Genomic DNA, 25,420 nt, shown 5'->3' with positions numbered 1-25,420 from the left:
ATTTTCTCACAAATTTTTCTAATTTTTGATCGTCGGATCAAATGAATTGAAGAATATTAATGGTAAAAAATTAACAAGAACAGCTCCTAAGTATTAATTAGGGTGCTCATATTGCAACGGCGTGATCTAGAGCGACTACCAGGGGGAGAGAACCTGCCTTAGAAACAGTATTATTGATATTATTATGTGAGGGCTGCTTGTGTTGGCATGAGATGGAAAACTTGAGTGTCCGATTTTAGAGAGTGACAAGATCAATGAAGAACCTAAAAACGTACTCAGCAATCTTCTCGCACTCGTATTCAGCAAATGCATAACCTTTAGGTCGTTCGGTTTCTTTGTCCCAAGGAATGTGCATGCCTATCACCCTCCCTGTCTGAATTAATATATCGACAAAGCTCTATCGCTCACTCGCTCCTCCAAATTACTTATTTAAATGCAGCACCTAGATTTTGACTCGGCGGTGGTGGACATGATGGCTGAACCCTAGCTAGCTCGAAACCAACCAAGTATTCTATTAGGAACCTACTACTTTTTTTCCTCTTTAATGGTAGATAAAAATTACTGGTTAGTTGAGAATCAACTCTACTTTTCTTTTTACCCTTTAAATTCTGTATTTTTGACTAACATTTAGTCTTGTGGAACCGGAGTTGGTGGTGGTGGGGTGGCAGATACTTTTTCTTTTTGGCGCAAAGTGAAGTGATAGATTGGTGACCTCGAAAAAAAGACGACATGCTGAACTTCCCCAGCAAGGACTTCCAAGCAGCAATTCTGTGTGCAGCTCCCCACTGGACGAGCAATATTGATGCGTTCTAATACAATGATAATAATTAGGTATCATGGCTGTGTCTAGCATGAAATATCTTAACTATACTTGGCGAAAGATACTGTTATACAATAGAGATGGTGACCGGACTTGAGTTCAAATACGGATTATCTGTCACAACACAGACGGGCCGAATTCCACTTTGAACCAAATGGGCCATGATGAGTATATTTTATATTATATATTTAACCCTATTCTTAGTAAATCTTGGTTAATAATTTGGAAAAATTTTGATACTTTGAATTATATTTTCAATATAGGATTTTCGACTTCCTCTGGAGCAAAACATGGTCAAATGGACGAATTTTGGAGTAATTCCAATTGGAGGACGTTCGTGAGTCACTTAGCTTGATCGTGTCAAAATATCAGATTTTTCTACCAAGCGATGATTTTCTGGCAATAAAATAAAGGAGCAATGTGTAGTGCTGGAATAGTGACGTTTTGGGCTTGAATTGCATTTTTGGAGCCCAAGATGACCTCGGATGGGTTTGTGGCCTTCTGGAGATGTGTTCAGAATGTTCTTATCTTGAAAACAAGCTATCTTGGGCCGGATTTGGAGGAGATTTGAGGCTAAAACGTGGCTGAAGAGTTTCTGCGCAGTTTTTCCTAGGTTAATTAGGAATTTATTTTCTATTTTATTTTATTATTATTTAGTTTCTTAGTGGGAATTAAATACTTGAGGGTTAGGGTTTGTGTGTTAGCTTTAGGGAGATATTAAAAGGCTTGGCCATTCTTAATCTGGGGGGTTTTCTTTTATGCAACTTTGGGGAGACAGAGAACTTGACTAGGGTTCTTGGAGATTTTCTACTTTAAGGTGTTTTCATTCCTTTTATTCTTAATAATATGTTTTATGATTTCAATTATGAATATGCGTAACTAATTCATTTTGCTAGGGTGAAGCCGTAAGCCTTAGCATGAATATGTGATTTTTATTTAATTGCTTATGATTGATTGCATGCATACTTTGAATTATTGATCACCGTGATTAAAACTATCTAATTGTCTTAATGCCTGATCACCATTAGGATCTTTAGAAAAGTAATTTGATGCAATTTTGGTCGGAAGGTTCCCTGAAATTGATATTGGCTTATTGTGATTAATAATTGTAATTTCACTTAAGATGAACACCACATCTTAAGGGTTGCATGGTTTTTTCAAAGGGTTTTCATAAAGCATAATGAGTCTCTCATGTTCAGATTTGATCCAAACGTCCGGACGGGTTGCATGTTAGATATACGTTCTGTTGGAGGTTCCAAGTAGAATATAAATTAGGAAAACCTAACCTTCAAAGTGGCATGTATAGATTATAATTAATTGATAAAAATACATAGGATTGCCAGGTGATGGTGAAACCCTAGTGTTTTCTTAATTTGATTTTTCCAAAACATCTTTCTTTTCCCTTCATCTTTAATATTGCAAATTAGTTTATTTTTATTAATTAAATTCGTTTTAATTTAAGTAGGTTATAAAACCAATCATCTCAACTTTCTGCTTTACAATAATTAATTGGAATTAGGTTTGGTTTGAATTATTTAATAATCCCTGTGGAGAACGATCTTGCGAGAACCGTTTATACTACAACAACCTTGTCATTCTTGCAAGTAATATAGGAGTTTTTAACCCGTTTGCGTGTATGGTAAAATCTCTATCAGGCCATCCTTAGCCGAATTTTCCTATGTATTTGCCGTCAAAATTTAGCTCCAATCTGCCAAAGCAAGAATAGCCTAAAATCGCAAGAGCATGCAACGCTTAACTGAAGATGTATACTCTCTGCATGTGCCCGCATGATAGGAACTCGTATACATGTGGCTGTTAACTTGACACTGTTGTTACTCTGAGGAAATGGACGGCGAATAAACGATCCGTATTAACATCTGCAAACTTGCAATACTTCAACCGGAACCCGAAAAAAGATCTACGGGAGTTGGGCGCTAGAAAAATTTCGAGAGTTGGAACGAATTCAACTCAGAAAATTTTCGAGAGTTGAACGAATTCGACTCAGTAATAAGGAAGCTTACAACGTTTGCACGATTGTGAATAACAAAATGTAGCTGAAAATTTAGAAATGCTAATACAATCAGTCAGAAAATAACTAAAATAAACCGAGGCAAATGACAAGGGAAGTAGCACCCTTGATAGCCGTACTTACATGAACTTTAACAGCTTAAAAAAACATAACAAATTACAAATCATAATCACAGCGGAGAGCACGTGCTTCGGCATTTGTCAAGCATGACGCCTCTTTGGTCGGACATATGAAAAGAATTCCTCGTACTTGTTTTCTCCCTCTTGATCTGGATGAGCTTGTCGAAAACACACCACGGAAAGCTGAGGAAATGATCCCTTTCCATTCCCTTGTTGCAGCAACCCCAGTAACGAGGATGATATGTAACATAGTACCAAGCTGACGCTTTTGTTGAGGATACATCATCGACATTGGTGCTGGAATCTGATTGATTCGCATAAAACCAGGTCCTAGCTTCCTTTTTAAGTGACCTTACAGTGTAATTAATTGTCTCCAAGTCCTTTCTCTTATCGAAAAATTTCGACACACTGGTGATGTTCCCAGTTAGTATATCTGCTTCAGTTTTGATGCCGTAGTAATCCATCAAGTTTCCCAGCTTGTAGTCATACTCCCTTTTGTAGTTGATGGCATCATCGATGTAAGCTTTGAATCCGTCTACCTCCATGTCGGGATCATAGAACTTCCTAGCCACTTCCACGGTGAAGGATTTAATTGAGCTTGAATGTGATCCAAGCTCAACATTTTTCACCTGTCGGAAAAGCTTCCCAATAACACGTCTGGACTCATACGTAGGTTTCTCAACCATTTCCATGAAATCCGGATATTCTTTGGCACGTAGACTACGCGGCACTTCCACTACCACGCCAGTTTTAGGAGAGTCGACAGCATAGGAACAGAGCTTGGCGAGCTCTATACATTGAGCACTCATGGCCTTCTGTGGTTGTGTGTCTGCAAAGACAGCATGTGCATTTGAAATGATCCCCAACATGTCGTTCACTATATAGTTTGTAAACGACTCTGCAACTTCCTGTAACAAACAGCATAGGACACCAAATGTTGAATGAATAAGGCAGAAACACGATTGTAGAATATGTTTTGAAGTAACGATAAGCGGCTACATTGTACTTAATAAATTGAGTAATACCTCCATTGTAACGTCATGATCCAATTCAATACTTGGTGCTGGGGTATAATTCATCGGTCGAGCTTTCCTAGGTGGAATTAGATCTGAGTCCCAACTAACAAAGTAAAAATCTCCATCTAAATCTCCTCCTGAGCATTCATCAGGATGTGGTCTAATTCAACGAGAAAAAAATAATAGTGAGTACGTACACAATTGAAGGCAACAAATTATTGTAAAACAGAGTAACACTAATACGCAGATGCAATCCAAAACGAATTTGTAATTTCATCAGCTACAAGAACTGAGAAGGTTGACATACCTCTCTCCTTTTTGCGGGAAAACTACACAATCCACCATGTGGTGCAATGCCGGCACGTCCACAGCTGTGAGAACACGAACATCTCCCGGGTGTAAACATGGGTTTCTAGCAACTACAACATTCCTGTCCACAACAAACTTCTCTTCGCTCGAGGTAGTGTTGCTGTGAGCACTGCCAGTGGAAATCACGTGGCGAGAGTATTGCACAAATACGTGACCATATTCCAACGTTCCAGTTTCATCCAGACATCCCATCATTGATCTTCCACTTGAAACAAATATCCTTGTTTTCTTTCGCAGTTCCATGAGCTTGGATGCGCAGAATGCTTGTAGCGTCAATGACAGAAATGGTTCTGCATCCGGCTTGTAACCACACGAAAGCATTTCCTTCAAAACATCTGTGACCTCCCCTTGAAATATCGTTTTGAGTGCTTCTTTTGCTCTTGATGGGTCAGTTAAAACGCCTTCCAATTGGTTCAAAGCCTGTCTTTGCTTCCTCTGAAAGACATGATCCGGGACTCCATTGGTAGACAGAAGGGTGATCAGTTGACGATTGAGGAAACAAGGCTGGTACTTGCTCCATTTGAGAACATCAAGTGCTGTGTTGTTGGATTGGTACTTGCACATGCTCTCCCTCAGTGCCAAGTTCTTTGTTAATGTTGGATCTACTGCCACGACACCTTTATAGCCACCTATACGAATTTGAAATGCTGATGGAGTAGAACTTCTCCCGCACTTTCTTGCCACCCTTTCAGCAAACTCAGCAGATATCTTCCCAATTCCATCAGAGAAACAATATTTGACTCCACTCCTTTCGATTTTAACATCAGGAATGAGTTCGATTTCATCCCTATCAACATTAAAAGTCTCCCTGGAAGAGCTGAAAGCCTGGCCCAACCTAGTACCATACTTCGCCACATTTCGGATGTCTCTAAAGTCCCCCATCCAATTTCTGATGTCTTGTGCGCTGAGCTCACTTCTTGACGCAAACATCCACACTGAATGCTCGCGTAACTGACTTGATGAAAAGGCAAGAAACTCAAACTTCATGTCACCAATGACAATGCCATTTCTTAGAATAGAAAATATCCTTTCATAAACTCTCGTCCTCCTTTCCTCTTCTGCAGAAGTGTTACTTTTGCGCGGACGCAAACATAAATCTTTCGAACGTATCTTACCCAAGTCCTCATCCACGAAAGAAACACGAAGAAAATTATCAATATCTTGGGGATATTTTCGTAGAACACGGTTTGAAAGATTTACCTCCGGACCACTAAAATAAACTTTAGATGGTGTGACTTGAACCCTGTGCACATACACCATTCCATCATCTAAAGAGATAGCAGGTGTTTCAGGAATTCGCGTGCACGACTTGTAATCTCTGTACTGCTCACAGAGCCAACTCACAGGGTCATAGCAGCATGCTTTCAAGCGAAATAATTTGTCCAGGGCACACTCTATGTAGTCAATTCTTCTTTTGCTAGGATCAACTAGCTTATAAAAAGTGACATCAAGTGCTTGCCCTGGAACACGTCCGTGCTGAACCAAGGAATTGATCTTGAACAGGATTTTATACGGCAAGTTAATGCCTTCAGGTGGACCGACAATAGGAACAAGATCTGAATTACAGGAGAAAGGATTGCCTATCTCCAAAATGAAGCGTCCTTCAGTTTCTTGGTAATGAAGAAATTTTTCACGTAGATTTGGAAGCACAGAACCATATGGAAGTTCCAAACATACAGCAGAAGATTGGCCAATGCAGCACGATGGAGTGAAGTCAACTTCTCGAACCCAGTCATTGTCAGATGTTTGCTTAAAAATCCGAGGGGTGCCAAGTAACTAGGAAGAGAAAGAAGAAAGGTAGACAAAAAATGTTACAAAAAATGTTAGTCATTTCCTCTGAGAGTCACACATTACACATTAAATTATGCAGGGTGAATTAAACTTTTGTATTAAAAATGTTAGTCATTTCCTCTGACAGATTGTTTCATGATATTCGACGTGGGATCAGAAGTTACTATGAATCTTTTATGCAGGGTGAATTAAACTTTTGTATTAATCAACTTATAAACTTTGATCACTAACTAAAATTAGAAGTTACAATCGTACATTTCATAGCAAATTGTAAAGTAATGGTTCACAAATTTCAGCTATATCATTGTACTAAAGAGAGGGAAATTTGAGAAAATGTGACTGACAAACCTGGATTAGAAGATACTTCCCAAGCTGATCGCGTGCGATATGGAGCTCCATCTGGCTAATACTTTCCGTGGAGACCTCGAGCTTGTATACAGCAGAATCATAAGAGAACGAGAAGTAGATATTCTTAAATTCTGTCCCAAAGTTGACTTGAACATCCGGTGCTGTCCAAAGAACAGAAAACTGCTCGTCGGAAACCAGGCATCCGAAGTGCAGCTTTACACGTCCCATGCTGTGTTCAAAGTTATCAACCTTCCATTTCCTAGCTTTCAGATAAGAGTCCCCGTACCACAAGAGACGATCATCAGCTAATGGGATTATTATTTCAGCAGATTCTGCATGTGTGAACTCAACTATGGCGGATGATCTTGATTTTCCATCATTTGGGGGACGAACCTTCACGTCAGAGACAGTTCCTTCTCCAGTGTATTCCTCCAGAAACGCCTTCACTGCTTCCGGTGATTCGACAGAGGAAAATCCATACAACTGAATTGTAGTCTTAACCATGTTGATACTGTTGATGGCGACTGCTGTTTCACAAGTACAAATTGAAATTAAAAACTATGAACTCTTTGCAATATCCCTATGCATAAAATACTCAGAAATACAATAAAATGATTGCTAATGCTGCAAATGAGAAAAGAGTAACGATATTTAGACGCACAAAATGACTAACTTGCTAACACAACCTATTACAAAGTTTCGGTTTTGTATGTCTAAATAGAATTATCGACAAGAAAAAGAGGGGTACCTTGAATTTGAAATATGTATGAGCACTGAGATTATTCCCAACAAAATTAACGCTGCTGTATTGTGAGGAGCAAAGCCAATGAAGCTCACCTGTGTATATATATAGGTCCATCATATGCACTGTAACAAACATGTAGTTACAGTTGTAGCAGAATAAAAGAAGAAACCTTGTCATCCCAGTTATCCTAGGTATGCTTTCCTCTGTGTCTTCCTGTTAGGCGCCAAATGCGTAGAATAACGAGTGTCACGATCTCCTGCTTCGCAGCGACAGCAAATCCTCATAATGCGAAGATTACACATGGTCACACGTAGCAAGATCATCATGGATTGTTTTATTCTTGTCATTTGTTTAGTATTGCGATATTAGTGAGTGAGTGAGATAGTTAGTTGTTATAATGAAAGAAATCGATGGGGATCGCACCCGCACCAAAAAGCATAGGCATAATTGATTTCTGCCACTCTATTTCTTTTATTCACAACTCAGCATAAGTAAATTTCAACTATATTAGTTTCAAACCTGAAACGTATAGATGGAAACTCAACACCGTATCCACTAGGATATTGGACCACATGCAATAAATTTCAACTGTATTACCATTGCATGTAACATAATTCGTAATTTTATAAGTTTGAATTTTATAGTTTTGTACTTAAAAGTTCATAAATCAAATTGGTGTTATAGGGTGATTAATTCTTAATTGAGCTCCTAATGATGAATTGAACAATACGGCCAAGAACCTTCTGGAAGTTTTGGACCAATTCTATGGTCAGCCCCAAGGAGAAGTTTCGGCCAATAACTTCCAAGAATCTCAAGTGTGAATGGGCAAATACCTCCCATGAAGGGTTACTTTGGGCCTTGGTGAGCAAGGTTGAGAGCATATACTTGACTGAGAGGATGTCTAAAAGCATTAGAATGTTTTTTAGGGTACTTTTTGGAAAGTTGGAACTTGCTCCGAAGGGATTCAATAACATACTTTGGAGCATCACCAATTCTTGTGCCTCAAGAAAGCAAAAGATCGCGGTTGTTGGTTGGGCCTGTTGGCTTGAGTAGTGTGCTTGACCTTTGTACCCGTGTTCAAATCTCCCTTCCTCTAAATAGAGGTTTAGAAAATAGCGTAATCCGAAAATAAAAAAAAGAGGCAAGAGAGTGAAATATTCTCTTAAAATACAAGATGATTATAACAAAATTCCCTCTAGAATGAAGGATATTATGCTAACAATTGCACTTGAAAATGAATTACTGATAAGCCTAATATCTTATTCTACGATAACGAAGCCGTATCCCACTAAGTGGGGTCGGCTGCTAATATCTTATTCTACAAAACAAACAATGAAACTGCCTTAATTTGCTCGATTTCAACTTGTGCCTACATCTGAAGACTAAAACAGAATCAACTCAAATCACTTCATCTAACCTCTCACATAGATTTATATAGAAAAACGTCGCCCTTGAAATTGAAGTTAACTATATCAACATCTCGGCAATCTGAACAGCATTAAGTGCAGCTCCCTTGCGTATTTGATCACCGCAGACAAAGATATCCAACCTGATTAGAGATATGCCTTTAGTGGTTTGTTGAAATATATAGTTAGAAAGATAAAATTTTGTACCGTTACCCTTACCCATAGTTCCCCTCTTGGGACACATCACGACGGATTCTGCCTACTGCAACATCGTCTTTGTTTGACACCTCCAATGGTGTAGGGAAGTTATTCGCTGACCGGTCATCAATAACCACCACCCCAGGCGCTTTCTTCAGAATTTCCCTTGCTGTGTCCTGGACAGCGAACAGATTTAGAACTCTAAAGAGAACGTGAAAAAAATAAGTACATAAATAAAAATTCATAAGACCGTCATAAAATTCAGCAGGAACTGAGCCCCTCTAACATACAGGGATAAAATTCGTAGGCATCTTAACACCTTCAAGAATGTCTCATTATTTAACTATAAATAGGATACAAAAATAGCCTAAAATTGCATAAGAGACAAACGAATCGTCATGCAATGTTAACTGAAGATTTGCAAGGCGAAAATCATCGACGCGTCTACCAAAGCAAGTATTGAAAAAAATAGAGTTCACCACTGACTTAAAGCAAGCATTGTGGTATTACCTCGTCAAGTTGGTTCTCAAACTGAAGATTTATACTCTCAGCATGCGCACGCATGACAGGAACTCGTATACATGTGGCAGTTACCTTGACATCATTGTCACTCTGAGGAAATGGACAACGAGTAAATGATACATACACCTATGTTATTAACCTCTGCAAACTTACAAGCTGCTTTCCATTAAATTACTCTGACTGATGAAATAGTAAGAAACTAACCCATATTTTTCGTGTCTCCTTGACTAGTTTCATTTCCTCTTCATTATATCCATTCGAAAGAACTGCCGAGTTGTGCGAAAACAAATTAAACGCATACTGCAACAGGCAATCGCAAATGTACGGTTCAATGATGTTTCATGGAAAAAAAAATTTAATTTCCACAACAAACTTGAATAATTCACAATAAATAGACAGACCTGTCGCGAAAATATCTTAGTGGTTGGTGGCTTCCCTTCCAGGACCTTTATAAAGAAATTAAATTACATTACTTCAACCGGAAACCAAAAAAAAATACAACAAAAAACAATGAGACTGATATGGTAAAAAAGAAACCTCCTTAGTTTGCAGCTCAAGCTCTCTCATGGCAGCAGCACCAGCTCCACTAGCAGCCTGATAGGTGCTAACCACCATTCGTTTTACCTGAAAACGATTAATAAATTATAATCCAATGTAACTCAATTAATTTCAAAAAACCCCAATTAAGAATTCACATATAAAATCCAAATATAACTCCAAAGCAAACAACTTTGTAGCTCCAAAAAACAAACTCAAGAAAACCCGATTTCGTAACAAACCCCAAAAAATGCACAAAAATCTCATAACAACAACAAAGCAATCAACTTTATAGCTCCACAACCAAAAACCCATTTCAAAAAGTTTCAAAAACTTCCAAAAATCACAAAAGATAAAGGAAAAAAAATTGCCAACCTTAGAATGGCGATGGAGAGGGGTGACAGCCATTAAACAAATAATGGTGGAGCAATTTGGGTTAGCAATAAGCGCCCCCTTTCCCTTCCCAATCTTGATTCCCTCCATAGCCTCCGGATTGACTTCAGGGACCACAAGCGGCACGCCATTTTGCATCCGGAAAGCAGAGCTGTTATCAACAACAATGGTGCCGCGCTCGACGGCTACGGGACCGAACTCCTTGCTGATTGACCCGCCGGCGCTGAAGAGGGCGATATCGACGCCGTCAAAGCTGTCGTGGGTGAGCTCCTCAACGACGTAGTCTTGGCCGAGGAAGTTCAAGTTCTGACCCGCGGAGCGCTTGGAGGCGAGCATCTTTATTGAACGGAAAGGAAAGTCGCGGTCTTGGAGGACGGAGAGGAACTCCTGACCGACTGCGCCGGTGACGCCGACCACGGCGAGTGATGGACCGGTCTCTTGGAGAGACATTCGGACTGTGAATGGACCGGGTCGGAACCTGGACACGGGGACCCGAGACCGGCCGGAAAGGGCCTTCTTGAGGAGGAGGCCATTGTGTTGGTGGGTGAAAGTGGACATTTTGGAGATTTGGTTGGAGCCGGAGGAGAAACGAGTGGCGGCGGCGGCGGAGTGGGGTTTTGAGTTTTGCTCGAAGGCTGGTTATGTATATATACTGTGGTCTTTGTGACTGTTGAACTTGAAATAGCACGTGGGAAATGGGATATGCACACGACTTCAATTTTAACTTGCACATTCATAAACCGTGGGAGAATGAGCGCTTATAAAAAATTAAAAAGGATGTGTGTTTTCAATTCTCTTATCTTATTCATCTCGTGATATTTAGTCATATGACGAGAGAGTTGAAGATAAAAGTGTATGATAATGAATTTACAAGTAATGTTAAAAGGGTAGAATTAAACACTAAATTTCAATAAACAATCTCAATTACTTAAGCGTACTTGTGTATGTATTCCTTATGGGCATAGCATGAACAAAATGTCATCTCTTCCATATATATACAGGAATGTGTTATCCACACACCTTTTTTACTTCTCACACATCTTTTATTAATTTCTGTCCATTGATTTTTTGCAATTCAACCGATCCGACGATCAAAAATTAAAAAAGTATGTGAGAAGTAAAAATAGGTGTATAGATATCACACCCTTATATATATATATATATATATATATATATATATATATATATATATTTGCCTCACCACTTCGTTGCCCATTGACCATTTGTTGGGCCGATCAGAATTGATTGTTAAAGGACTCGCTATATGTTTAGGATTGGATTGAATTTGACAATTCACTATTTTAATATCTGTTGATTGAATAAATTAATATTAAAGAGTTTTAACGAAAAATTCACGGTACTATTCATTTTAACGAAAAATCATATTTTTACACTAAAAAGTCAATCCTAGTACTATTCACTTTACCCTTTATTTTGTTTTTATCATTAAAACTCAAAATTTTCACATCATTTTCATTAATTTCCTTTTAATATTATCCAACTTAAAAGTTGAAGATAAATCATTCGGGGACGAAGCATTAGAAGAGATAAAGTACTTTCACGTCTAATCCCTCAAAATACCAACCAATCCTAAATACCACCAAACCAAACCATGTGAGTGGGTGAAAAGCAATGTTAAAAGCAACAAGATAAATTAAAGAAACCAAACAAAAGTTTGACAAGGCACACAAAGTCGAACCCGAATCCTCTTTGTGAGGATTTCGGGAATCCATCAATCCTATATGTTCATCGTATATCGTATGGTAAGAAATTATTTTAAATATTTTTATTTAAAATTAAACACAAACAATGTTTGACAAAAATTGATCGCACAATGTATGATGAACGGACACGATTCACGAATTCTCAGGATCCTCACCAAAAGGATCCAAAGAGGATCCTGTCCTCATTCACAAAAGCCTTTACGAAAACAAAACAAGCCAAAAAAACTTAGGCTGTGTTTGTTTGACCGGATTAAGGGGGACTGGACTAGACTAGACTAATTGCTAGTGCAGTCTCATGTTTGGTTTGCACAAGGATTAGGTTTAATGGGATTAGATTGGACATGCTTCGACTAAGTCCTTCGTTAGAAAGGCTAAGCGAGACCTCCCAATCAGCAGGGGACTACTAAGACCGTTCGCGTCCCTTCCTCCTCGCGTCCTCATCCAGCCGTCCTCCTTGCGTCTGTGTCCTGCTTTGCTAGACCAAACTCGCCGGACTAGACCACCGACGACGACGATCGTCGACGAGATGTACAAATTCTCGGCTCTGCGCTTTTGTGGGTTTAGTCTAACCTACATAAAAGATGAGAACGACGACGATAGGCTCAAGGCTGAGTCTAAGCTTTCCACTACCGGCAGCATGGCCATTCATGTTGATTGGAGGAGGGGATGGGCGTGGGTCATCAGACAAGAGAGGTTTGGAGGGGGAGACGATGGTGAAGTCGAAGGAACGGGGATGAATTTGGTTGACTGAGATCCGCAATTGAAAATGGAGGCTCGTGACTGGAGGTTTGATTCGCAGATGGAAGCCTCGATGACGCAAATGGAGGCCTGATTTGCTTACCCTTCGTGGGAAATATATTGCCAATGCGTGGCTTTTGAGAAATTGAGGTTGTAAATCTTTGGTTTTTAATTGAGAACATGAATTTTTGGGGGTAGATTATGAGTTAATTTGCCAATTCTTCCTCTCGGTAATATGCAATTTAAAATTTGATTGTAGGTTGGTCGAAATTGAAGTTGGTTGAAATTGATTGAAATTTTGGTAGAATTTGGGAACTGGAAATTTTAGTTGAAATTTTGATGTTGGTTGAAATTGAAGTTGAAGCAAAAATAACGTGAATTTTTTTTTACTTATCATCGGTTGTTTTGCCCTTTTTTTTTTTTTTTTAATTATTCATCTTCTTAGTCCAACACTGCACCAAACGCTTCACTAAAGCAATACATCTTAGTCTGGTCTAAGCCAGTCCAGCTTAATCTTTGAAGCTAGTTCAGTCCGAGATAGTCCAGTGCAACAAACGCACCCTTATGGGTTTTGAACCGAATTCATCATCTTTTAGATGGAGAACCCTTCTTCTTTGTTTACATTACATAAGAGTATGAGAAGGAAGCCCTTATACATGCCAACATATTACTACTCATGACAAAGAGAACCAGGCCGAAACTGCCTACCTACGGTTATGTTTGAGAGCATGTATAGCGGGTTAACAGTACAAAGTCTGCCTAGAATATCGGACTGCGAGAGCAGCCCCCAATCTTGATGTGATTGTCGAATCAATCCTCCAATGGTGCCAGTATAACATCTTGGAGAGGTACAAGCTTTGCTCGTCCTCCATATTCTTCTGGCAAGGTTTCTTCACCGATTTCCCGGATGAAGTTTTTTGTTTCTTCCTCACTGGTCACAATCACAACCTGCAGTCACGATCACAAACTGAGATAACAGCAAATGCTTTTAAATTACCATTCTTCTACGTTCAGAAACAACGAAACAATTCATAATATACCAACTTCATCCAGATTGTTGCACCACCTTGATTACATAGAGGTACCAAAATTTCATATTTTTATAGAATAATCATTCATATTATCAAAAATGGAAATACAACATACCTTTTCTTGTGTTGCCTTCTCGAGGAAGCGAGAAACCATCCTCCAGACACTTACAAAAAACCATGGCATGTTTAAGATGAAGCACTTTGCTAATCGCTCGGGGTAGTAAGACTGCACATTTAAAAGAATACAAAGCGATTAAGCAGCAATTCATGTATAGCGAGGAAATGCTCTCGCTAGACCAGGGGCTTCTTCTAGTACATGTTTTGCATTTGCTAATAAAATAGCACCACAATCTTCATGGAGGGATTCTATCACATTTACACCAGAAGTTTGAAATCGTCATTTAGTTATGCATGGTCAATAGCTGGTAGGAAGATGAAAAACGAAAGACGACAGCTACATCAGCTTCAAAAGAAATTTGAAGTCATTGAATACAATTGCTTGAACTTGTACAGTTCACTTATTAGGACTGTACACTACACTAAGCCTGCAGCCATGCCATCTTAGGGCTCATATGAGAAGTGCTTTTAAAAACTGAAATTGAAATATTAGAATCACCTGTAGAAATTGAAATCCAGTGATTAACCCACGTGCATCAATATTTTTGTATGAAATTTGTTGCAAATCAAGAATGCCGATCATCTTTTCATTTCCAATTTCCTTTCCCCTGAAAGAGCTAGACAAGCAAAACAAAAGGCAAAATGTTGAGATATCCCGAAAGAGCTAAACAGTCTTCCATCGATCGATGGATTTGAGGGTTACAGCATCAACAGAAAATATGCATCTCATCTAACATCTAATTCTACCATTAACAAATTCACAGCATTGACACTGGGAGAACATGTATACTAGTGACATTTCTCAGAATGAAAGAAGCATGCGCACTATTCGATTTATGCGACCAGTGTTTTCATAAACCATAATAGCTAAGGCAAGCCCTATCATGTACTGTCTCTAAAGAATCATAATCCTGCGTACGACATGTATTCTTGCTAAATCCAATCATGCTTCCAAGAACCTCATGTGAAGACAGGTGCTTACTCTTTCGATGTTTTGAACAGACATTTCAATATTGAGAGGTACCTAAATTGCTTTGAATAGACATTTCAAGCACTCATCAAAGGGTTACCCTTTTTGAGGATTTGAATTGACATTTCAATTCATTGGCAGCTCGAATCCACCCGCTAAATTCTCTTGGATTCTTGTGTGCATATTCAGCAGTTAAATTCGGAATATTACATTGAATGTACTCTAGAATTTTCGACCGGGCAATTGTTGAATAGACATTTCAATATTAGCAAAGTTGAGAGGTACCTTGCAATTGTTTTGTCAAGCAGATGAACCACAAATTCTGCAACAAGAGATGATCTAAAGTGAATCCATAATTCACCAATTACTCTACTTCTAGTGGAAAATAGAATTAAAATACTGATTTGCCTATGCAGTCTGCATTGTGGGATTAAACCTATTAGTCCCCACTATCCAGTTGATAAAGTCCTAGTGGATATATGTTTAAGAGCCAAAAATAAAAAGTGCTAGTGGATCAAGTCACACTCAACAATGCTAGTGGATCAAGTCACACTCAACAAGTCTTTCTTTCTTGGCTTTTTAGCTAAAATGGTCCTCAGATTGTTGAGATTTAAAATCAATAAAAGTGATTTTTGAAATTGTCCACTGTCAATTATTTTGGTCATTGTGTGAAAAATCTCTGTTAAATTGAAGAAATCACCAATTTAAGGTGAGAGGTTGATTTGACAAAAATAAACTCATGGAGATTTCTTACAAAATAACCAAAATGATTGATTGACAGTGGACAATCTCAAAAACCACTTCTATCGATTTTAATCTCAAGACCAAGATGAAGAGTAATGCAATCACAAGATCATTTTGGATAAAAGTCCTTTTTCCTTAATCAACGCGATAGTTTAAACTACTTTAATCTATGACTATGGGGAATTAAAAACGCTGGAGCAAAAGACAGGCCAAACCTCTTTATATTTTAACTTCTCTCCAATTGCATTCTAAAGAGTGATATAACACCAAAAATTGATGAAATAATAGAAAACTAGACACAGATAATTACTCTTGAATTGGAGCTGGTCCTTGGAAGGAAAATGCTTGCTTGCTTTAATCACCATGACAGGGTACCCGTCCTTGGACAAACCCTGCAAGAAGATCTTTCTGTCGTCCAATTCATCCTTCACTTCGGCGTCCGAGACGAACCCATTTGGAACAAACGAATCCCTCCATTTGTGCCACAGAACAAACATCTTCGCTGCTTTGTCCGGGTCCATTGATCTCGCAATCAAGAACCTCATGAGTGTTGGGTCTCCAAACTTCTGCCAACAAAAAAACCATGGATTAATAAGAAGTACGAAAGGGAATGACTTCTACTCTACACTGTCTGCGAAAGCATTGCAATTTACTCTTACCTCAGTGGAAGATCCAAGCTTTTGCACTGATTTCTTCATCTCAGTCAGAGCAATTTCTTGGGTTTTCTCCATTTTTTGGTTTCTGAGACTTGCTTTGTTTCTGGGATTGGAAGAGAGAGAGAGAGCGTTGCGTTGACGAAACGGACTCTCTGCTCTCCTTCGGACAAAGGGGGACTAAACAACGGAGGGAGAAGTAAGGAGAGGAGGGGGGGGGTGGTTGCAAAATACTGGTTCGTCGCTATTGAGTCATGAATTTGGTTCAAAACAGACAGCAAAAAGTGTGGAAGAAACAACTCGGCCCAGGAACCACTCGAATTTGATACGCAGCCAAATTAGTCTTTTTTTTATTGCTTCTTTTTTGGTAACTCAACAGCCAAAAGGTTTGACCGTCGCAGTCATCGACGAGTGGCTGTATAATTTGCTATTTTTGTAAACCATTCGAACACATTTTTTGTCACTCGGCATATTTTGCTAGTCTCTGCGTCTTTACATTGTTATTCTTCATCTCATCTGATAAATATTGTGCCGACCCGTTAAGAGCGTTTGATATTTTGGACTGGTTGATAGAGAGAGGATACTTTTGTTGTACCCATTGTTGCAATTCCTTTCTTATTAAAAGAGGGATGCTCACTTTTGTACACGCACAATGCTTTTTTATCTCATCGAATGTTTTTTTCTCTCATTGGTTAATGTAGGTTCTTTATTTCTTTCAAATAAGACGACATGGAGAAGCATAATAGTTATACGTAAAGAGATTACTTATACGTAAAGAGATTATTTTCCACGTGCATAAAATATCATGAAATATTTCATCTTTTAGGAGATTAATTTTTAAATTACTTCCTCTGCTTGTTCTCAAATTATCTTTGAAGTTTAAAACCTAAAAGACACAAATATTTTTGTTTCTTATCACAAAAAAAAAAAAAAAAAAGACAAAAAGACAAAATCAAATAAAATATTAGGATCTATTTGGTATTCTACTTGAATCTAACTTTTTAAACTCAAAATCAATTTTTAAGTTTTGGCATTAAAAACTTATTTGACAAGACTATTTTAAAAAGCTGAATTCAAGACTAACGCAAAAATATAATATATTCTCTAATAACATAAAAATTGAATTTTTAGAGTTTTTAAACTTAAACTCACTTTTTTTTTCTCTCCCTCCTCTCATCTTACTCCAAATCTATCTCTCTTTTCTTCTTTCTTTCTCCTGCTTTTTTTTTTTATTTTTTTTTTACCTTTTTCGTCTCTTCTCCAATCCGCTATTTTCATTCTCTCGGTTCTTTCCCTCACTCCTCTTCCTCTCTATCTCGTCCGATCATCTCTCTTCTTTCTCTTTCCTTCAATTAAAGATTCGACTGTGCATTAATCGCGAGAGACTTCGTGACAGCGTCACGTGACCAGACATGTAAAAGAAACTACTAATATGTTTGACTGTTGACAAAGAAAAATTTCGTCAGCGTCACGTGATCAGTAAATACCAACTCGTTACCTGCGAGGCGGGATGAGTTGCACATCCGGCAAGCGCCGGTGAAGAATGCAAACTAAGCTGAAAATGTTTGAACCAAACTACATTTACAAGATTGGGCAATTTATAGATAAGTAAATATATACTACAAATTCATGACTTGCGAGTCATATTCCAACATAACCTGATCCAATTAACTACAAAACTATGTCGGGCAAGATGCCAAGCTGCTGGAGTCTTAAACACAATGTATTTTCCTCCGGACCAATATTAACACTACACTGAATGAAAGTGAACCTGCCCCCCACATTTGTCCTCAATTTTTCGAGTCTCGGATGCAAGAGGCGTCTCTGCATCTGAGTCCGGTGCAGGCACATATACTGGATCTAATCATAGGAATATAATACACATACTTCAACTGCAATCTCTACTGAACATTTTGATAGTGTGAAATAATCTGTACGCGTCATGGAAATCAAGAGACTTGAAAATGAAAGCCTGTTGCAAAATGAAAATGAGAATTACATAACGATATCTACAAGCTTGTGGTTCTCAGATACTAGTATCGACGAGCAAAGAACTACTAATAGCTAAGACACAGACGCACACACCCTTATGCACATGTTGGTGATATAGAGAATAATAAAATTAGAATAATACCAAGACAATAGTTACCTAATCAGCGAAAGGACTCATGAAATCACTTGAAGAATATTGGTGTAATATTGGGATACCTAGTTTTGCATTATACACATAATCCTCACTTGGCTCCTGCTTGACTAGGGTACCACTGCTCTCCACATGGATCCTTCCAGGGTTCAAGTTGCTCATTTGCGATTTAAAATCATCCACTGCAAATCGACTTGGAATGCAAGTCTCTTTACCAACAAATCCGAGATTCCTAAGGGGTCCCTGATCAAGCATTTCCCCTGACTTATCAACATAAAAACCCTGGCTGTTTGCCGTATTATGCAAAGACCCCGCCAACTCTCTGGAATCACTCAATGTCGCAGTTGAGTTCTGGTAACTGGTGCTATTGACAGCATTAACTAAGCAAGACGTGGCACAAATAGAACCAGGGCCAGAGTACCCACCAAGAGTGCCACTAGTTTTAAGATTTCCAGTCGGTATATGTCCAACATTCAAGGAATTATTAGATTGATCTGAAAGCAGACTGTAATCAATAACAGTTGACCTGTTAAAGCTACTACTCTGATTAACAGAAGCAGGACTATTTCCAGCCTGGAAACCAGTTGATGATTGAGAGGGGACCACAAGGCAAGATGGCTGCACATTAAACGTACGGCTAGGTTCGGTTAGCACAGGCTGCTGCTGCGTTCTTTTATGTTGTCTTTGCTCCTGCTGCACAATGCCCATCAACAAGTTACTATTCTGAGTACTCAACCCTCCATGATCATTGCTGGGTGCCACTGCACTACAACTATTAGACCTCCATTGTCCAAATCCCACAGAAGCATCCTCAGCAGAAATGACGGATTGTGGAAAATGTTTGGAAACGTTTGATTGGCTTTTTGCAAAAGGCTGCATGAATGGCACACCATGTTCAACAGGGGGGCGCTTGGGTGCTTGTAGGGATGCCTGTAGAAGTGCAGGCTGATCCATTGCTGGCACAAGGTTCCCTGCAGGTTGACCTAAAAGCTCAGCTTGCAGGGCGGCTAGTGTTTGCGGAGGAATTTGTCCAGAGGCAGCCAAAGCTTGGAAGTCAAATCTACTAAGCGAACCCAACTTCCCATTTGAGTCCATGGGCCCACAAAAAGGATTTGCAATCCCACTTTGTTGTTGAGCTACTCCACTTAATCTCTTCAAATATAACCTGAATTTCTGCACAACCACTTAATTCTTATAAGCAAATAATTCTGGTTGGAAAACAAATGAAGAACTCAAGTATATTGTATGCATATAAAAAGATCACCGGAATGTAAATGCAAGAAAACACAATTCTAAATTTCTTTTGTAAAAAATATGTGCTCATCCCACAATGGATATCTGAAATAGAAAAGCTAATATAAAATACTCTAAATCTGATTCACAACTTATTATTAGACCCATGTGCATGTCGAAAATATTACTGTTGTCATAATTCAAGTTAGGTTTTTAAAATAAACTGATGATTTCGAATCAAGCGTGATGCATAATTGTAGTTACAGTATTGATTATCACATATTATTTATGCATTGAATTCTTAAATGCGTCTGTTTTGTGTCATTCACTCATTCTTGTCCGTGACAAAGACAACAAGATGAAAGCAAGCTAAGCTATCAATATGAGGGGAAGCACTATACCTGCAAATGGCTAGCAACATTTTCTCGAGTTAAACCGGGTACATTCATCAATTCAAGAATTCTCTTTGGTACAGCCTCTGAAATATTACAAAAAGTTCTGTCAGTAACAGAAAGCCGGATTGAGCAGTCACATTATGATGTCAAGAAATGTACAACAGGTACACCTTACAATAATACATGTGTATATCAAAATAAAAAGTTAAAAGTTAAAGATCATACTATCAAGGCCAAGCTGGTTCACAGCAGTGACAAATTGCTGATGGAGTTCAACTGACCATACTACACGAGGTTTCTTCGATGTAGACAAATCATCGTTTTCTGTATCAACATCATCATCTTCTTTAGCGTTGATCCTCTTCTTATGACCTTTCAATGAAACTTCTGTTCCTTCGTTAACAGAAGATGTGTATTCAAAATCATTGTTTCCTCGTTTATGATAATCATTATCTTCCAAGCTCCCAGAATGTTCAAGTTCTTTACTCCCATTCCATTTTTTCCTAATAACATGCTGCCAAATATTCTTGAGTTCTGCCTCACTTATAGGCTTAATTAAAAAATCACAGGCCCCATGTCTAATTCCTCTCATAACAACACTTGTTCTCCCATCAGCAGACATCACTGAATAATACACCGTCATGTTAATACACATAAGGCATAATTTGACTACCATTGAAGAAATTAAAATCTATATACTCACTGATAACAGGAAGGTCCATTTCCAGCCCAACGTGTTCCAGGAGTTTAAATCCATCCATATCAGGCATATGGACATCACTCAGTACGACATCAAAACAGTCTTTCCTCTCTCGTAGAAGATTCAAAGCAACAGTAGCCTCGGAACAAGTGGTAACTGCCAGCAATAAAACAAAAGGGTAAAGAAAACAACAAAAGTTACAGAGCTTTACTCGGCTCCTACATTACATAATTCAGCTATCTAGACATTGTTTCCTTGTTAAATACACAATGAACAGCACTTCCACAAGCTGGCCTAAATAAATAGGTTTATCGTACTTTCCTAATATGATAAATTTAGCACAAAGGCTTTCTAATTAGATTAACGAACCAACAGAACCATGAGAACAACTAAAACAGGTCAAGTTGATTCGTCGGAAAGGTCATAATTCAAGTAACAAAGAAGCGTATGCTTATTGGCTATTTACGCACCTACTGCTTACTTTGTCTCAATTCTCAAATTCCTCATTTGAGACAGAGATTTACAGACTACAACAACTGATTAATCCAGCTGCTTGGAATCTCCATAATAAAATTACCGGGTTAATACATACATATATATATATATGTTCAATTTCTTAAAGATAAGTCCTGCAACTGATCCATATGCAATACAGACCTGAAACAAAAATAATAATTTCTTCCTGATCTTACACAAACGATAAAAATACTGAAATAATTCTTAATATTTGAGATAATAACTTGTTTTTTCTACACTAAACGCAAATAAAGCATAAACATAAGCATAACCAATCACTGAGAAACTAGAAGATCAATGGCATACCCTGGTACAGACACCGGAGGAGCATCAGCTCAAGAATCCTCAAGCACGTGGTGTCATCGTCCACCACTAGAACCCTCAAGCCCACCGGAAACTGATCGGGGACTGCCATTTCAATGCCGGCAGACAAAACACCATCACCGGCTTTACACGAACCGTAACTACTCGCAGTAGTGCTCACGCTTGACTGCGCCACTCTCTGCAAAGCAGCCATGGCCACCAAACACCGTCACCACAACGACGCAAAACAAACACACACCCACTGACGACCGAACCCTAATGTTCCATTTTCAATGGACTAAAATTTCCATTTTTAGTGGTTGCACTTGCAGAGGGTGAAAGTGGAGCCAATTGGAGAGAGATCCGCGAGGGGAAACCTTCGAATTGGGGATTAGGGTTTCGGAAAGCAATCAGACAGAACGAAATCGGAGATATTGAGAGAGAATTGGACCAATTGGCGTCTGAATTGCGAAAATTTGACTACTAGAGACGAGCAGAGGGAGAGTAGGGTTTATATAACTAAGGGGGTGAGGATAACGCGAGGAAGAGAAACCCAAAACGCTTTTATTTATTTATTTTTTGAATGATTGTTTTATTTTATTTTAATAAAGAGAAATAATCGGGGCAGTTAACTTTTATAGAATGAGGATTCTCTTCGTGAAAATCTCGAAAATCCTTCGATAATATTTGTTTATTATATATCGTGCAATTAAAAATTATGGTAAATTTTTTTATTTAAAATTAAATATAAATAATATCTGATAAAAATTTATCACACGATGTACGATGATGGATGTGATTGGAGGATTCTCGTTCCCTTTTATGTTGGTGAGTCAGAGATATAGAGAGTGCGTTGGGCCTGTGGGGTCCAGCTCGCAGTGCTACCTTCGCCGCTTCTTGTGCGTCTTTACGACCGTAAAAGGTCGTTGGTTGTGTCATATCCTCGTCACATGTTCGACCTACCAATTTAGATAGTAAATTCGATGTTTAACTATTACTAGTTTAATTTTTTTCACAATTATTGTGCGTTCAGTATTATTTTTTCATCGGTGTGAGATTTTATATTATGAATTGGGAATGATAATATTAAATAAAAAGATTTTACAGTGTGTAAAACCTCACTGTCTAACTGTATAAAACGAGACCACATGTGTTGTTTAATTGCATATACAAAAAGTAAAACGATACACCATAGACTTCAACCGTCAAACCATATCGTGAATACCAAAAATGATACCTACCACCGGGAGTTCACTTGAAATCCGCTGAAATAGAATATAGTCATATAAAAATAAATACAAATATTTCATAATTACCATGGAAGCAATTATCATTTAAGGTCAATAATTAATTTGTTTAAAAAATGCTAAATAATAAATCATCTAGAACATAAATGATAGGCAAATATGATGAAAAATTGATGCCATTTCTTTCTTTTTCCCCATTGGTTTAATCATTTTGATATAACTATTGAAATCCAAAGCATAAGCATTGATTGTGGGGCAAGAAATGTAAATAAAAAAGAAATAGATTCAAGACGAAACTTGCATTGCAATATACCTGTCCACAATTATTGAAGATCGCAACATAATCCCAATTTCCACTAAATTTGGTGATTTAGCAAATAAAAATATTTATAAATAGTTTTTTTCTTTCTTTTTTTCGGTTCAGACGCTATTATCACGTGAAGAAAAATTTACTATAAAATATATATATATATATATATATATATATATTATTACACCAAAAACATCACATGACGATAAATTCGTTTTATATAAATCATACTCGACAACTACGAATAGTCAGTTGCGAAGGACAGAAAAATTTCAAACAAATCACGTCTCACGCCTCATACGTGCTTTGGAGTCGTACGCATGAAACGACACCCACATTAGCCATTTTTGTGGTATCGGCTGTGAGTTGGCCCACATTGATTTGGGCCTCTTGCTATTTACACCGACAAATTTGATCATCCCTCCCAATGCATGTTTTAACTTTTGTTGAAGATGACTTTACCCCGCCTCGGTTACGTATCATTCATTCACTCAATTTGGTCGTTATTTTCATGGTAACAAACTCATCTTTTATTGTTTTATTCTCTCTTTGAATTTGAGAAAATGATCTTTGGTTTAGTAACAATCGGTTTGACATGACATTATTTATCGTACAATGCTATTAACAAATAAATAATGCAGAGCTTAAACAAATTATTGAAAAAAATATATCAGACGAGAGAAATTTCAATAAGATTGTTCAACTAGAATATTTTTTACGTGTTGTCAAGTAAGACGGAAATACATAAATTTTCGTATTAGACTTGTTAGATAGAAATGCTTACAGATAATATGGTCGCACAACTCTACTTAAAATTTTCCCACCGCTGTGACCCACACCTTATCTTCAAGAACAAAATTGTTGTATCCACAAGTTTTTGTGACACTCTTCTGCTTGTGCACTCACACTTGGAAATCCACATTATTATGTTGAAGCATTTCCAACTGGGAAGATGGACTGCGCTGGTCTCCTCCCCACCCAAATCACCGTTTTCTCCAAATGCAACCACCATCACCTCCTCCTCCTCTGAATCTGCAGCTACCAGATATTTCAGTACATGCTCTGCCTCAGCCTTCAACGTGAATGCCTTTGGACCAAGGGGCTTGAGCACTCGATGCGGCGCAAGGCGGAGAGTGCTCAGATACGACGATGACGAGGATGACGACGAGGACGTCGAGTACGGACACAATAAGGAGATAGCAGTGTTGGAATTATACAGTCAGAGTGTGAAAGGAGAAGCACTTATCGTGCATGCAGTGGTGGATGACCAGGATGTAGAAGTGCTTATCTTCAAGGTCTGTTGCTAGCTACGTGTTTTGAAAGCGGTTTTAGCTGTTCTAAAAAGCACTTTCAAACAGCTCTTATTTCACTTGAGATTGAAGGGTAATATTTGCATGTAATATTGTTATTGTTTCAGGGATTCTCTTCGAGCTTGAGTTATGGGACATCACCGGACCCATCGAAGAGCATTCTTCCAGCAAGGGCAGTGATCAAGTCTATAGACAGGGTGAAAGGACCTTTCGACCCTTCTAATATTGAATACTTGCAGAAAGGCCTCACCTGGGAAGAGTTTAAGAGCACTACTCTACCCCCCAACCTACAACTCCCAATTTGACTTTAGGCGTATTTTTTGTAATGCCTCTTAAAACTTGACTTCAATCTCGCTTTTTTTTCTATGTAACTCATCGTGTTTTGCTATTGTTATTACATATTTTCTTCAATAGTTGGCCTACTCAATTGAAAGAATAATATTTTTAATTACTTCAATCTAACGGATATAAAAACCGATTATCCAATAGTCGGAACTCTATACATGTTATTATGAGACTTTGGCGTCTTGAAATTAAACCGATGAACCAATGCGCCGGCCCGGATAAATTTGAAAAAAATTGGAAAGTCTGTTTTGGAAGATTTGGCTTGAACCAGCGCCAATTTAGAAACCGAATCTGACCAATTATATGAACTCATATATAACTCAACCAATATTGGCTTCTTAAGAATTATTATTATGAGAGGATGGGAGTTTCAAAATGGATTATATTAATATAGAAAATATGAGAGTTTTGAAATCGAAACGCATGGACATTATAGTCCGTGACAGCTCCACAAAAGGTCACACGGGGTCGGTTGACCCCCATCATCGTCTGGGTTTTTACCAGTTAGTGGCATCTGATTTTGGAGACGAGAGATTCAGAGCCATCCCACTTCCAACTAACCCTACTGGTTGCCAAATTGTTGAAGTGGACGGAAGTCTAGCTTTTTCCTTTGGAGATATATGCAGTTGCTTGGATTAAGATCGAAAT

The 25,420-nt window shown here is 38.3% G+C and overlaps 5 protein-coding genes across 7 annotated transcripts; 1 reads left to right on the top strand and 4 right to left on the bottom strand.

The window, feature by feature from the left end:
* Window positions 1-2,967: 2,967 nt before the first annotated feature.
* LOC137738387 (probable RNA-dependent RNA polymerase 1) lies at window positions 2,968-6,996 on the bottom strand. Its single transcript, XM_068478021.1, has 4 exons — window positions 6,493-6,996; window positions 4,292-6,129; window positions 3,994-4,144; window positions 2,968-3,876 (listed from the first exon to the last, which is right to left on the bottom strand). The coding sequence occupies exons 1-4, from the start codon at window positions 6,994-6,996 to the stop codon at window positions 3,019-3,021; spliced, it is 3,351 nt and encodes a 1,116-aa protein (XP_068334122.1). The 3' UTR covers window positions 2,968-3,018.
* Window positions 6,997-8,383: 1,387 nt separating this feature from the next.
* On the bottom strand, window positions 8,384-10,928 carry LOC137737096 (uncharacterized). Its single transcript, XM_068476462.1, has 7 exons — window positions 10,276-10,928; window positions 9,901-9,987; window positions 9,765-9,809; window positions 9,568-9,663; window positions 9,352-9,453; window positions 8,863-9,017; window positions 8,384-8,786 (listed from the first exon to the last, which is right to left on the bottom strand). Exons 1-7 carry the CDS (start codon window positions 10,849-10,851, stop codon window positions 8,705-8,707), a joined length of 1,143 nt encoding a protein of 380 aa, XP_068332563.1. The 5' UTR covers window positions 10,852-10,928; the 3' UTR covers window positions 8,384-8,704.
* A 2,367-nt stretch (window positions 10,929-13,295) lies between these two features.
* LOC137737888 (CRAL-TRIO domain-containing protein YKL091C-like) lies at window positions 13,296-16,749 on the bottom strand. Of its 2 annotated transcripts, none has more exons than XM_068477463.1 (6): window positions 16,277-16,749; window positions 15,928-16,180; window positions 15,159-15,195; window positions 14,403-14,520; window positions 13,902-14,012; window positions 13,296-13,703 (listed from the first exon to the last, which is right to left on the bottom strand). In XM_068477463.1, exons 1-6 carry the CDS (start codon window positions 16,346-16,348, stop codon window positions 13,566-13,568), a joined length of 729 nt encoding a protein of 242 aa, XP_068333564.1. In that variant the 5' UTR covers window positions 16,349-16,749; the 3' UTR covers window positions 13,296-13,565. The 2 variants fall into 2 exon arrangements, with proteins under 2 accessions (XP_068333564.1, XP_068333563.1); XM_068477462.1 differs by having other exon boundaries at window positions 15,928-16,183; window positions 16,277-16,746.
* Window positions 16,750-17,750: 1,001 nt separating this feature from the next.
* LOC137736999 (two-component response regulator ORR21-like) lies at window positions 17,751-22,081 on the bottom strand. Of its 2 annotated transcripts, none has more exons than XM_068476338.1 (6): window positions 21,564-22,081; window positions 20,745-20,897; window positions 20,267-20,665; window positions 20,048-20,124; window positions 18,420-19,586; window positions 17,751-18,242 (listed from the first exon to the last, which is right to left on the bottom strand). In XM_068476338.1, the coding sequence occupies exons 1-5, from the start codon at window positions 21,772-21,774 to the stop codon at window positions 18,420-18,422; spliced, it is 2,007 nt and encodes a 668-aa protein (XP_068332439.1). In that variant the 5' UTR covers window positions 21,775-22,081; the 3' UTR covers window positions 17,751-18,242. The 2 variants fall into 2 exon arrangements, with proteins under 2 accessions (XP_068332439.1, XP_068332440.1); XM_068476339.1 differs by having other exon boundaries at window positions 18,479-19,586.
* A 1,883-nt stretch (window positions 22,082-23,964) lies between these two features.
* LOC137738270 (uncharacterized) lies at window positions 23,965-24,838 on the top strand. The gene is made up of 2 exons (XM_068477899.1): window positions 23,965-24,412; window positions 24,535-24,838. The coding sequence occupies exons 1-2, from the start codon at window positions 24,044-24,046 to the stop codon at window positions 24,730-24,732; spliced, it is 567 nt and encodes a 188-aa protein (XP_068334000.1). The 5' UTR covers window positions 23,965-24,043; the 3' UTR covers window positions 24,733-24,838.
* Window positions 24,839-25,420: the final 582 nt, after the last annotated feature.

This window comes from Pyrus communis, chromosome 6, assembly GCF_963583255.1.
Source record: "Pyrus communis chromosome 6, drPyrComm1.1, whole genome shotgun sequence".
NCBI lineage: Eukaryota > Viridiplantae > Streptophyta > Magnoliopsida > Rosales > Rosaceae > Pyrus > Pyrus communis.
Note: the sequence above shows the minus strand (reverse complement) of the source record. Positions and strands in the feature narration are given on the sequence as shown.

Bases quoted from the DNA above. Each gene is read 5' to 3' on its own strand.
- LOC137738387 (XM_068478021.1), bottom strand. From the start codon at position 6,996: ATGGTTAAGACTACAATTCAGTTGTATGGATTTTCCTCTGTCGAATCA. The intron at 6,130-6,492 runs GTTTGTCAGTCA...TTCTCTTCCTAG, and splicing joins GGAAGTATCTTCTAATCCAG to TTACTTGGCACCCCTCGGAT. The intron at 3,877-3,993 runs GTATTACTCAAT...TGTTTGTTACAG, and splicing joins ATCATGACGTTACAATGGAG to GAAGTTGCAGAGTCGTTTAC.
- LOC137737096 (XM_068476462.1), bottom strand. From the start codon at position 10,851: ATGTCCACTTTCACCCACCAACACAATGGCCTCCTCCTCAAGAAGGCC. The intron at 9,810-9,900 runs GTTTCTTTTTTA...TTCTTTATAAAG, and splicing joins TTGAGCTGCAAACTAAGGAG to GTCCTGGAAGGGAAGCCACC. The intron at 9,454-9,567 runs GTTAGTTTCTTA...CCATTTCCTCAG, and splicing joins AGGAGACACGAAAAATATGG to AGTGACAATGATGTCAAGGT.
- LOC137737888 (XM_068477462.1), bottom strand. From the start codon at position 16,348: ATGGAGAAAACCCAAGAAATTGCTCTGACTGAGATGAAGAAATCAGTG. The intron at 14,013-14,402 runs GTGATTCTAATA...TTAAATGTGCAG, and splicing joins CTGGATTTCAATTTCTACAG to TCTTACTACCCCGAGCGATT. The intron at 13,704-13,901 runs GTATGTTGTATT...TCGTGACTGCAG, and splicing joins AGAAGGCAACACAAGAAAAG to GTTGTGATTGTGACCAGTGA.
- LOC137736999 (XM_068476338.1), bottom strand. From the start codon at position 21,774: ATGGCTGCTTTGCAGAGAGTGGCGCAGTCAAGCGTGAGCACTACTGCG. The intron at 20,666-20,744 runs GTGAGTATATAG...TGTATTATTCAG, and splicing joins AATGGACCTTCCTGTTATCA to TGATGTCTGCTGATGGGAGA. The intron at 19,587-20,047 runs GTATAGTGCTTC...GTGGTTGTGCAG, and splicing joins ATGTTGCTAGCCATTTGCAG to AAATTCAGGTTATATTTGAA.
- LOC137738270 (XM_068477899.1), top strand. From the start codon at position 24,044: ATGTTGAAGCATTTCCAACTGGGAAGATGGACTGCGCTGGTCTCCTCC. The intron at 24,413-24,534 runs GTCTGTTGCTAG...TTATTGTTTCAG, and splicing joins TAGAAGTGCTTATCTTCAAG to GGATTCTCTTCGAGCTTGAG.